General features: G+C 47.9%; 2 protein-coding genes across 2 annotated transcripts; both read left to right on the top strand.

Annotated features, from left to right (window-relative positions):
- Positions 1-8878: 8878 nt before the first annotated feature.
- On the top strand, positions 8879-11221 carry N7446_012632 (uncharacterized protein; the record flags this gene model as incomplete). Its single annotated transcript, XM_058521374.1, has 1 exon — positions 8879-11221. The coding sequence occupies one exon, from the start codon at positions 8879-8881 to the stop codon at positions 11219-11221; it is 2343 nt and encodes a 780-aa protein (XP_058366740.1).
- Positions 11222-11729: 508 nt separating this feature from the next.
- Positions 11730-12257, top strand: N7446_012631 (uncharacterized protein; the record flags this gene model as incomplete). Its single annotated transcript, XM_058521373.1, has 2 exons — positions 11730-11899; positions 11951-12257. The coding sequence occupies 2 exons, from the start codon at positions 11730-11732 to the stop codon at positions 12255-12257; spliced, it is 477 nt and encodes a 158-aa protein (XP_058366739.1).
- Between the last annotated feature and the right edge of the window lie 364 nt (positions 12258-12621).

Here is a 12621-nt window from a genome sequence, read left to right as displayed (position 1 = left end):
ATTCGGTTTGAACCTACTAAAACAAGTTAAGAAAGTTATACACTTGACACCAGGCTGGAGTAATAAGGAAAGGATAGGCACGGTAGGGATATAGTTACCAGATGGCAGTCAATACGTGTGTGCAGTAGTGGGTATTGGCTTACTCCTGCTGCACCGATTTGAAGGCACATTCTGCCCCCTAAACTGCTGCATCGGATTTAGCTAACTCAAAATCGACTTCACTTCTTGGCACATTTTCAGAACCGAAATAGTCGCATTTTTAATTCAAAGTTCCCTGATTTCAAGGGCTCGACTGTTTTTGATTAAGGCGTAATTTCTATGAGATAGGTAACTGAGAGACAATTAAAGAAGCTCTGTCGGCTTGATAACTATTAATAGGAACTATAATATAAAATACCTCATCAGAAAATCAGCTTAGTTTTGAATCTTGCTTTAGACTCCATGGTAGCACTTGCAGAGACAGAATTTATTACACATGCGCGAGGAAAACTTTAGTGCCCGAGAATTCGAGTAACCACACTTCCTTGCTGCCTGGCTCCATTCCAGAACAGGTACCTGTTGAACAAAATGGGGGCGCCCCGTACCATAGACACGGTCAAACAGCGGCATGAGGTGCAGGACTATTCAAGTGTTCCAACAGTGCAGAGGATTTCGAAAACAGTTCACCCCCCAGACACACACGCTTTCTTTCCCCGCGCCCCACTCAGAATGCGGTAATCTAAATTTGCCTAGCTCAGGTACAGTGGTGTAACAAAAGTATTTGACCTCCGGTACTTCGGGCTCCTGACCGCTAGGATAGACCGCCTACTATTTTAGACCATGAAATCTCACGATTTATCAACACGCTAGTATACGCGCTATATATCAACGCGTTTTAATAAAATTCTCGCAATTTTCTCACTTAATTATGCCTCCTATACGTGGGAAAAGGGGCCTAGAGCTCGACTGCCTTACGAGGGCTAAAATTTGTGAATTACATGCCACCAATAGCTAGGGTGCAACAACTATCAAAAAAATGCGATTTCCTGACATTCCACGCTCAACCATTCAATATACCCTTACCTAAGAGGCAAAACGCCAAAAACAGCAAAGCATTCCACGCTCAGGAACCCCGAGGAAGCTTACTAGAGAGGATAGTGACTATATCTACGATACTATACAAGAGAAGCCTTCTATATTGATCGAAGATCTACTTAGAGAGATCGATTTTAAGGTCTACCGCTAGTTAATTTAGCGCCTTACCCACGAAATAGGTCTTCGAAAATAGAGGAAAACATAGCGTCCGGCACTTACGCCTTTACACGCCGAGAAACGGCTATATTGGGCCCTACGATATCAGCATTTTATATCAACGGATTGGGCCCGCGTCTATTGGTCTAACGAATGTACGGTTAAACGTGGTATCGGACAGCGTTAAGAATAGACCTTTATACGTCCGAAAGAGCAGCTTTTTTAGCATCACGAAGAAGGACATTAAGTACAAATGGTTCCGACACGTGGGAAGCAAATTAAGCAGATGTTTTAGGCTGCTTTTAGTGGTCTACCGCATCGTTCTAGCCTAATTCCACTATTCGGAGATCCGCAGTCTCGTCGCGGAGGCGTGTCTTTACGTACAATTAAAGAGCTTTATCGGCGTATCCTACCTACGCTGCTTACTAGTATTGATTAAAATGATAGGTTCTATTTGGGACTGTTGCGTGAGAGCCCCCTTGCGTCGGGCCCACGATATCCGGTGCTGGACTTCGCACACAAATATCGCCTGGCCTTCCCCTCCCTCGAAAAGAACATCGCCGTTTCGAGGGAGAGCCGGGCTCTCTCCGCGACGGTTTCTTCCCGCCCACCGCGGAACCCCCTCATGTATATACAACGTATGCTCCCGCATAGCTATTTTTCCTCCTAGAATATACGGAGTGCCACGGGCCCGCCTGCAGCCCTCACGGCGCTGTAGCCCTCCGTCAACGAGGCCTACATCGCCAGTGTTCAGACCGCAGGTGCCCCGTGCGGGCCAAAAATATCTCATCCGTCTCCATTTGTGCCAGTGTAGCAATGGTTAGAATAGATGCTATTTTTTAGCAAGATAACGCGCCCGTTCACACTATATATATCGTATAAGACGCTCTTAATAATATTGAATGCGAAATTATGGAGTGACCGCCCTATTCACCTGATTTAAATCCTATTAAGAACCTATGGGCGCTGCTAAAAGCCGAAATATTGAAGCGTCATCCTGAGTTTATGCACCTACCAATAGGGCTCCGAAAGGAATATGATTATTTGTGAATAATCATGAATATTTGCGAATATGAATTAAATGAATTGAATAATATGAATATGAATAAGCCCTCTATTCATATTCACATTATTCATGAATAAATGAATAATTCATATTTATCCCAAATACACAGATCCCATACATTACCATTCATTTCATTACATCCCAATACATCAATAGGGTTCATCATTTTGTTCTTACGCAGCGTAATAATACGAGGCTTTGAAGTTTGAACCACCAGAAATTTATGCTTGATACCGTTCTCCCAGTAGCATCAACCATCGCATAGTCTCCGCGTTTAGGCAGTGTCTTCGGAGACCCAACATATCTCTGGCATTACTGAACTCACGTTCAATACCGACCTCTGCCGAGGGGATCGATAGGTAATCGCGAGCGGCTTTTGCCATTAGAGGGAAATTAAATTCGTTGGCCCTCCACCATTTCAGGACCCATTCTTCGTCGGCATCGCCGATCATATGGTGGGACCAGCTGACCGGTGGTGAGTCCAAATATTTATCGATATCAGATGAAAGTTTTCCTTGGGCAGGCTGAACTTTGCGCAGAGTTTTCCACATGGTTTCCGACATCCCCGGTGGATGTGAGTTCTCAGATTCATGCAAGGTAAAGGCCTCCGGAGGATATTCTTTCTTTAGGAACTCGCGCACTTGAGAAATGATGAGCCCTGCATCCTGGTCACTCATCTGCGATACAATCAAGGACGACTTGATACGTGGATCCAACACGGAAGCAACGTAGTAAAGAAGGTTGTCGTCCATTTTCCTGGCAAACTTGTTCATCTTCCGAATCCCTCTTTCCACTGCATTTCTAATTTCAGTGTTCACATCTTCAAAATCTCCCGCGGCATTCCGAACGTCGTTTAACAAGTCGTCCAAGCTCCAATAAATTGGTAGACTTTCCACAATTGTCGGGCGAGTCTTTGATACGGAGTTTGTGTGGTCCCAAGACGGCTTGAGAATCTTGGCTACTTGCTGAAGCGTCGACCATTCGTCATCGGTGAGCTGAAGGGCCTGGACTTCTGGATGTATCCGGACAAATTGCCCCAGCTCAGTCTGTAGCCGGAGGGCGTCTTGGATCATGACATATGTTGAGTTCCATCGGGTGTCAATATCATAGCTGACTTGCTTGCCTGGTGACACTTCTTTCCAATCTTGGCGGCGTTGTGGGCTGCGGGCGATCCATAGCGTCAAAAGCCGGATTTTCATGATTGCTCCTTTCGTGCTGTGAAGGGAGTTAAATGCTGAGCTAGTATTGACGGCCAAGTCATCCAGCATCGCCTTCGCCTCTCGTGCCGAGCCGGCCCTTAAAGAAGCTAACACGTCCTTGCAAATCAGATTGAGGACGTGGGCAAGGCAAGGGATATAGCTCTGTCGTCCACGGAACCGCATTAGCGGCCTAATGCGAAAGCGGTCATCATCGTTGTCGTACTTTTTGAGGAGCTCGTCATGCAGACTATCGCAGAGAGTCCCATTGTTGCCCGCATTGTCTCCTGTGATAGTCAGGAGTTTAGGCGCAATGTCCAGTTCCTCGAGCATCTTTAGCACAATCTCCGCTAGATTTTCTCCAGAATGTGGTCCATTGATATCCGTGAACTCGAGAAGCTCTTCTCGCTTTTCAAACTCGGGGGAGATCCAATGACCCATGATACCCATTATCGCGATCTGATTCTCCGAGGTCCAAACGTCAAGAGATAATGCGAGTGTTCGACTGCTTATAGCAAGCTTTTCTTTCACGCAAGCCCTATCTGAGTGGAATTCGTCCTTGATTCGATTGAAGAGAGTGTCAGGGGTCCTGATAGGCAACTTAACCCCCGTTGCTTCAATAAGTGCCCTGAACGCCGGATGCTCCACTACCGTGAAAGGCTGCCTTGTTTGAATAACCCATTGGACTAGCGTCTTTTCAACATCAGCCTTCTTCCCCGGCGACTCTAAGAATGGGTCGAGGTTCCCTTCGACCGTGGGCAACAATATGGGGTGGTTCCCGGATTTGACACGATGCTTAGTCTGGAGATGCACCAACAAATTCGAAGTGGAACCATAGCGCGCCGAATCCCTGGAGGACCAGCTACAATGCTTGCAAACCAGCAATCGGTCTTTCTTCAAGGGGCCGCCCTGTCGACACCAAGTGTTGTCCAGCTCTGTGGTCCAAAAGTGCTCAGTGGTCCAACTAGAATAGGACTTGGTTTTTCGTCTCTTATACGGATGCAAGCTACTCGTATTGCTCGTGCTCTCTGAAAACGCGGGATCAAGCGGGGAGGGGAAGAACTGCGCATACAGTAGGACCGCTTAGATTGGGGTGTTTGCTCAGGGCCCCTAGACGGAGAGGGTTCTGAAGAGTAGGGGCGTCCTATTTCACAAATGGATTCCTCGGATTGCTCAGAAGGTGATGAAACCAGGCCATTGTGTAGAGCATTATAGTCCCGGCGTGGAAGACCCCGCGTCCTCCGCACGAATGGAGCAGGTGTAGATGCCATGCTAGTGTTTTCTGGGATCAGTATATCAAAGTGGTCTTAACAATGATGCATAACATACCTTGAGCTACTTGAATAATCAGGCAGAGCTGAGAGGGGGACTGGAGGGTGGGATGATTGTTGGCAATCTCGGTCATGTTCGCGCTTTATATGCCCTTTCTGAAGTGGAAAATCGATAGGTCACTTCTCTATTTCTGCAGCGCGCTATTCATAACATTGAGCGTAAACAGAATGTAAACAAAATGCAGCCAGGGTTATTAGAGGCTCTAGATTGTGAGGCAAACGTGTTTCTACGTGTCATTCATCGTACATAGTGCATGGACGAAATTTGAAATGGATCACAATGAAACTACGGGAATTAGTGGGTATAATCAAATAGACCAAACAAGATGATACGAAGCTGGGTCATAGATATACAGTCAACTCTCGCTTATACCACAGCATACTATCCAAGCCAAATTACGTGGTATAATTGAGTTGTGTTTTGGTGAGAGGATGACATAATATTTGACAAGCTAACTCTAAGCCCTAATACCTATTTAGTCTTCCATCCCATCATCTGATCCAAAGTCACCTGACGTTTCTCATCAATCTGAATCCTGCCAAAGTCGCTGATTAAGCTCTCAATTTGTCTAATATGGTCCGAGGTACCCTTTTCTTTGCTACAAACCCATAGTAGGATATCCTGGAGGCTGTCCAATATAGCAGAATTAGACAGAAGCTCAGGTGGGGGCCCATCAATGTCAATATCCTGAATTTCTGAGGTTGTTGGGGCAATATATATATCTTGCTCATTGGTCTCATCTCGCCCTTCAGTCCCATCTTCTAACATGTCTTCGTCCGAAGGGTTCAAAAACTCGTCAAATGGCACAATATCTTTATCACCAAGCTTATCAATTGCTTGATTATATAGACTTTCAATCTCATCACTCAATCCGGGCTCGGAAAATAGTGCAGACTCAGGTGCGGACTCGGGCGCGGACTCAGGCATAGGTATAGACTTTGGACTAATCAAAGTACTTTGTTTAAAGCAATTGATAATCGTTTGGTCTGATACACTTGTTCTCCAAACTTGCGTTACCCAGGTAACAGTATAATAAATGCTCATTCTTTGTTTTGGGTCTATCCCACGATCAAGAAAAGCAATCATATAGCGCATCCATTTCTTCCGATAATGGTGCTTCAAGTTTTGGATAATACCTTGGTCCAAGGGTTGATAAATTGAAGTTGCGTTTGCTGGCAAAAAAACAACCGTAATCCGGGGTGGTGGTGGCGCTCGCTGGAGTCCAATAACATGTGGTGAAGCATTGTCTAAAAGGAGCAAAGCTTTCTTATCTAAGGGAATACGCCCATAGAAAGATCGCAACCAGTCCTCCATAATGTCATGACGCATCCATGCTGCCTTGTTGTGACGCCAAACACATCCCAGAGCTCGGAAATTAACCCCCCGGAGTGCGCGAGGGGTTTTTGCTGTGCCAATCAACCATAAAGGGACTCGATCGGAACCATCCGCATTTGATGCAACAACAATAGTGATTCGTGTTTTATCAAGCTTTTTGCCAGCAATTTTTCCCTTTGAAAGACCACCATTTGGCATACGTCGCCAAAATAGGCCAGTTTCATCCATATTGTAGATTTCGGACGGTTTGAATTGATTGCAAATCGATTTGGTGCTTTTGATCTGATCATGTACCGAGGATGGGACTGAGGCAGCTTCTCCGTGGAAAGTATGATATTGAAGAGAGTGGCGTTGTTTGAAGCGAGTTAACCAACCCTCAGAGAATTGAGGTTTGGTCCGATCTTTGTATTCCGGTATTTGTCTCCAAAGCTCAGCTGCTTTAGTTTGGATCAAAGGGCCATTTATTGGTATTCCATTGCCAATATGGTTATCTGCCCAGTCATATAGCTTTTGGTCCAATAATGGCCAATGAGAGGATGAAGATCGTTTGTTTGCCCCTGCAGGGCCCGTATCAAGATAATTGTATTTGGATGAAAGGATCCTTGATATGGTTGACCGGTCAATCACTTGTTTGAATTGGTCCTCAAACCACTTAGCACATGCAGTCTGCGTGGGCTTTGGGCTAGTATTAGACCAAAATGCCCGTAGTGCCTGTTTCTGCGCGTCTGATATACCCAATTTGGTACGCTTTGGTCCCATTCTGACGCGCTTGGGTGGGGTCGGGAGGGTAGGAGAGCTTGTAGATTGAGGCATTCTGATTGGTTGATTGCGCTGACTAAGCAGATTTGAGAGGAAGAAAGTGTGGTAAAACAAAATGTGTTATATTCTGTCAATTTATATGGAAAAAACTGGAATGAAGGGGCCATCCAAGCAAGGGATGTGTTATTATCAAGAATGTGCAATATCCCACCGTGGTATAAGCGAGAGTTGACTGTATATAATTTCAACCGCTCTTTTCTACTGGCCCTAAAGTCTCCATGATCAGACGCTTGTGGATGAGTATGGTACCTCAAAGCAATTCACTGCAGCTTGGTAGATAAGCGGATCTTGAATTCTAGCATATATTTGGAAATGAAATTCTACGGTTCAACGCCGCCGATGAAGTGATGGCATTTTGAAATTAACCCCTAACGTATTTCGGTAATACGAGAACCGTTGTACCGGACAAAGTATTAATGCGGATAAAATTCACAATATGAATAATATGAATGCGAATATGAATAATGCGTTTATTCGCGTGAATAAAAATTCATATATTCATATTCCTGCAGTGCGAATATGAATATGCTGTATATTCGCATTCATTTATTCCTTTCGGAGCCCTACCTACCAAATAACGGAGATACGCTAGAATCGCTCCTTAATGCTGCGCAAGAAGCATGGGAAACGCTAGATATTGAGGTCTTTAAGCATCTCTCCGAGACTATGCCACAGAGGGTGGCTGATGTTATTAAGTATGAGGGCTGGCATACTAGCTATTAAATTGAATTGAATTCCTGAGGTTTCTGCCAGGCAGTATGAAAAAGTGGGTCCAGGGGCGAAGTACCGGAGGTCAAATACTTTTGTTACACCACTGTAACTTCCTTGAGGCGTAACACCGTATTATTGTCTGCGGGGGGATTGTGAAACCCACCGATCCGGACTAGACGTCCTTGTGGGTCTCCGGGAAAAGAAAACGGGTGTGTCTGGGGGTAAACTGTTTTCGAAATCCTCTGTATCCCGTACAGGCTGGCGACGACTCTCACCTCCACGTGGTGCCGGCTGGGAACCTGTGAATGCCTTGCCTGGGATGTATTCGCAGAGCTAAGAAGAGTCACCACTGGCCAGCACTGTCCGCTGGCTAGGGCTACGGCGGGAGCGAGAGCTCAGGGGTCAGGGGCCCTGCCTGACCCCACGCACAGGCGACAAGGGAACACTTTGAAAACCACCCGACACACGACTGCGAAACCGATCCTACAATCAGTGGACACTAGGGTCGTGGGATAGGACACCCTTGGGGTGCTCTCGGGCTGCTCTGTTGAAAGGAGGATATCGCTGGGTCTGAGGATACACAAACGACAGAGTCAAAAGCAAAACCACGAACGACACGGCACGACCCAGCATGCTTGAATCCACACAGAGAACGACGAGGTACTTTGGTTAGTAGGAGGGACAACACTGTGTTGCTTGGCTGTTCTGGGTACAGAGAGGATACAACTGGGCAAACTCCTGCGAGACACGGTCGGCATTGTCAGAGAGATCTTACAAGGTAGCGCGAAATGGATTTGACAATCCGTGGGGCGCAGCATATAATGGAAGCGACGGAAGACTGGGTGGGCGGACTGCAGATACGACACTTTCTATATGGCTCGAGAGGACGGACGCGCGTGTCGGTCTACTGAGAGAATAGGATTTTGAAGATGGCTATCGAGGATGGAGTCTTCAAGGCCGCTATGGAAGTAGGCTTAAGGTGCAAACTGGTATTGACTGGCGGAACTGGCTGTGCCCCGTGAAGGATGCGGATGAGGATCGAAGGGGATGCAAGGTAGAGGGTCTATGTAGGTAGACATGCTGCCACCTCTACAATGTATTATCAAGCGTGCCCAACTTAGTAATACAAATCAATACTTGGTCTTGGAAAGCACCAGGTGAAGATGGCCTACCAGCGATAGTGTGGAAGATGACGTGGCCCGTGGTCAAACACGGGGTCCTGGAGCTGTTCCAAGCGTCGCTGGATGAAGGCACATTGCCCAAGCAGTGGAGACATGCGAAGATCATACCGCTCAAAAAACCGAACAAAGAGAACTATACGATTGCGAAGGCCTGGAGGCCGATTTCACTCCTCGCGACACTGGGCAAGGTGCTGGAATCAGTCATCGCAGAAAGAATCTCACACGCGGTGGAAACCTACGGCCTACTTCCGACTAGCCACTTTGGGGCTCGTAAGCAGCGGTCAGCGGAGCAAGCTCTCTTACTTTTGCAAGAGCAAATCTACGCGGCATGGCGTGGCCGACGGGTCTTGAGCCTGATCAGCTTCGATGTCAAAGGAGCCTACAATGGGGTCTGTAAGGAGCGATTGCTCCAGAGGATGAAAGCGCGAGGTATACCGGAGGTCCTGCTTCGGTGGGTCGAAGAGTTCTGCTCGGAGCGAACGGCGACCATCCATATCAATGGGCAAGCATCTGAGGCCCAAAGCCTCCCACAGGCTGGACTGCCTCAGGGTTCTCCCCTGTCCCCGATCCTGTTCCTCTTCTTCAACGCAGATCTCGTACAGCGACAGCTCGACGGCCAGGGAGGCGCGATTGCCTTCGTGGATGACTTTACCGCGTGGGTGACCGGACCGACTGCGCAGAGTAACCGGCACGGTATTGAAACAATCGTCAATGAAGCACTCGACTGGGAAAGAAGAAGTGGAGCGACTTTTGAAGCAGAGAAAACTGCCATCATACACTTCGCCCCTAAGGCGCACAAGTTGGACTCGGAGCCATTCACTATCAAGGGAGAGACCGTTGAACCAAGAGACCATGTCAAGGTTCTTGGCGTCATAATGGACACGAGACTCAAATACAGGGAACATATCGCGAGGGCAGCGTCCAAGGGACTCGAGGCGGCGATAGAGCTTCGGCGGCTTCGGGGTCTATCCCCCGCAACAGCGCGGCAGCTATTCACATCGACCGTGGCCCCGGTGGTGGACTATGCCTCCAATGTCTGGATGCACGCATGCAAGAATAAGAACATCGGGCCGATCAACAGAGTGCAAAGGGTAGGAGCGCAAGCGATTGTCGGGACATTCCTCACAGTTGCCACCAGCGTAGCGGAAGCCGAGGCTCACATCGCCACGGTGCAACACCGGCTCTGGAGACGAGCTGCGAAGATGTGGACCGATATGCACACCCTACCGGTAACTAATCCCCTCCGCAGGAGTACTGCTCAGATCAAGAAATTCAGAAGATACCACCGTTCGCCTTTGTATCAGGTCGCCGACGCGCTGAAGACCATTGAGATGGAAACCCTGGAAACCATCAATCCATTCACACTGGCACCGTGGGAAGAACGGGTGCAGAGCGATAGTTATGATGTACCGGAGACACAGACCGAAGCGGGCGGAGCCATGCGAATCGCGGTCAGCAGTTCGGCGCGGAATGAAATGGTAGGATTTGGCGTGGCGATTGAGAAGCAGCCACCTCGGTATCGAAAACCGAGGCTGAAAACTTTATCCGTCACGCTGGGCGCAAGGACCGAGCAGAACCCATACTCCGGCGAATTGGCAGCAATGGCATACGCACTGGGCACGCTACGGGGACTGAAACGGTGCAGGGTCACGCTGCTCACGAGCAACAAAGCCGCGGCTCTCACGCTGAAGAATCCTCGACAACAATCGGGCCAGGAACACATCTGCCAAACATACAAGCTGATCAAGAGACTACGGAAGCACGAGAACCGCATCAGCATCTGTTGGGTCCCGACCAGCGAAGGTAATCAACTGCTAGGCCTAGCGAAAGAGCAGGCTCGGGCCGCGACGCAAGAGGATGCTACCCCGCAAGCGCAGGTCCCACGGATGAAGTCGACAACACTGAACATCTCACGACCCCAAGCAGTCCCCAAAAAGTGCCTGCCAGAGAATGTAGGGAAACACTCCAAACGAGTGGATGCAGCACTCCCAGGAAAACATACCCGGCAGTTGTATGATCGATTATCGTGGAAAGAAGCGAGCGCGCTGGCCCAACTCCGGACTGGCATGGCTAGACTCAACGGATATCTCCATCGAATCAATGTCGCAGAGTCAGATCAATGCGCATGTGGACAAGCCAGAGAGACCGTGGAGCACTTCCTCTTTCGATGTCAGAGGTGGACCACACACCGGACGGAAATGCTGCAATGTACCCATACTCACCGAGGCAACATATCTTTTTTCCTAGGCGGAAAATCGCCTTTGGATGACCAGAACTGGAAGCCGAATTTGGAAGCAGTGCGAGCCACAATACGGTTTGCAATCGCCACGGGCCGACTCGACACCGCTTGACCGCGTCGACCAACACAGATTAACCCTACCCCGCCTCAACCCTAATCGAACCCCCACCAACTACCTTGTGCCAGAGACGGTAGACGCGCTTCAACTGCCGAGGATAGGATGTTGAACACTTGGAGAAGCGCCTTCAAGCAAGTCTACTAACAACACTAACCCACAAGGACCCGCTAAGATATTGACATCTGAGATGACATACACTGAAAGGAATTTTGTATGGGCTCCAAGGAGGCACAGCATTGGCTAAGGCATGTACATTTAGATCAGTGATAGTTGCCCTTTCGGCTCAGCCGCCGGGCGTTAATGAATTGTGTGTGTGTGTGTGTGTATCCCGTACAGGTGACGCCACGTTACTCAACGAGGTCAGCCCCATGAACTTCTTAAGTAGTAGTCCAAAAGGCATTATATAATGCTCGCCAGGTCTTTCGCAACGGCTGTCTTCCTCTGTGACCTATACTACATCAGTTTACTTTTAATTCATTTCAGTGGTCTTTCAAATACAGAAATGAGACCTATTTACTTCGTCCCTCTTGGCCTACTGGCTCTCCCAGGATGGTGCAGGCCAGTCTCCGATCTCCATTCTGGGACCGTTGATGTGGTTCCAATCCCTCCCAACTCCCTCGCCCCTAAGGGAGTCGTACCTGGATCATCTACTATGGTCCACCATCTTCCAGGGTATGAAGTATGTCCTGATATTATGAGAAAATATGGAGTGACTCTTATTAGGAGCTCGGATGCGAATAAGCATATTCTTTTACCTCGTGGCTCAAAGAAATTGATAATTCCAGGATCTGGAATCAAATCCTGGCCGATCGGTCCAATGATGATTCAAATTATTGTCTCGTCAGCAACCGACATAGCATTCAAATTTATCAATGGCGAGGACGACGAGTACCGTTTCACCGTGTTTGATGTTTTGGGGAACGCCATCAATGCTATTGATATTGACGGCGGCAGTTGGGGGAAAATTCCCAACACCCGGAAAATGTTTGAGGCAGGAAAGGAGTATACTGTGAGATGGTTCGAGGCTTAGGGTTTGAGACTAGTCTTTCGGTTTCATTCCCTCTAACTAGTGGTATACAGTACTGTACACTGGGTCAAAAAGCTCTCACTAAAATCAAGCAGCAAAGCGACTATTTTTTGAATTGAAATAACTCAACTGGAACGACTCCGTGTGCCCAGAAATAGAATATAAAGTAGTTTCAATTAATACTTAGTATACATGTTTCTTGCTTTTTAACACTTCAGTCCTGCGTGACAGTCTCCAGGGAAATAATATTCAACGAATCAATCGAGCAGGCCACGTGGGAGCCTGTCGGTATAGTGAAGCTGGAAGCGTGAAATGAACGGATAATCGGTACGCGGATAATGGGACAATTTGTGCATTTAAAATCTGT

The sequence above is a fragment of the Penicillium canescens genome, assembly GCF_028828765.1.
Source record: "Penicillium canescens strain IBT 15451 chromosome Unknown utg000010l_segment0_segment0, whole genome shotgun sequence".
NCBI lineage: Eukaryota > Fungi > Ascomycota > Eurotiomycetes > Eurotiales > Aspergillaceae > Penicillium > Penicillium canescens.
The sequence above is the reverse complement of the archived record's forward strand: the minus strand, read 5'-3'. Positions and strand labels throughout refer to the sequence as shown.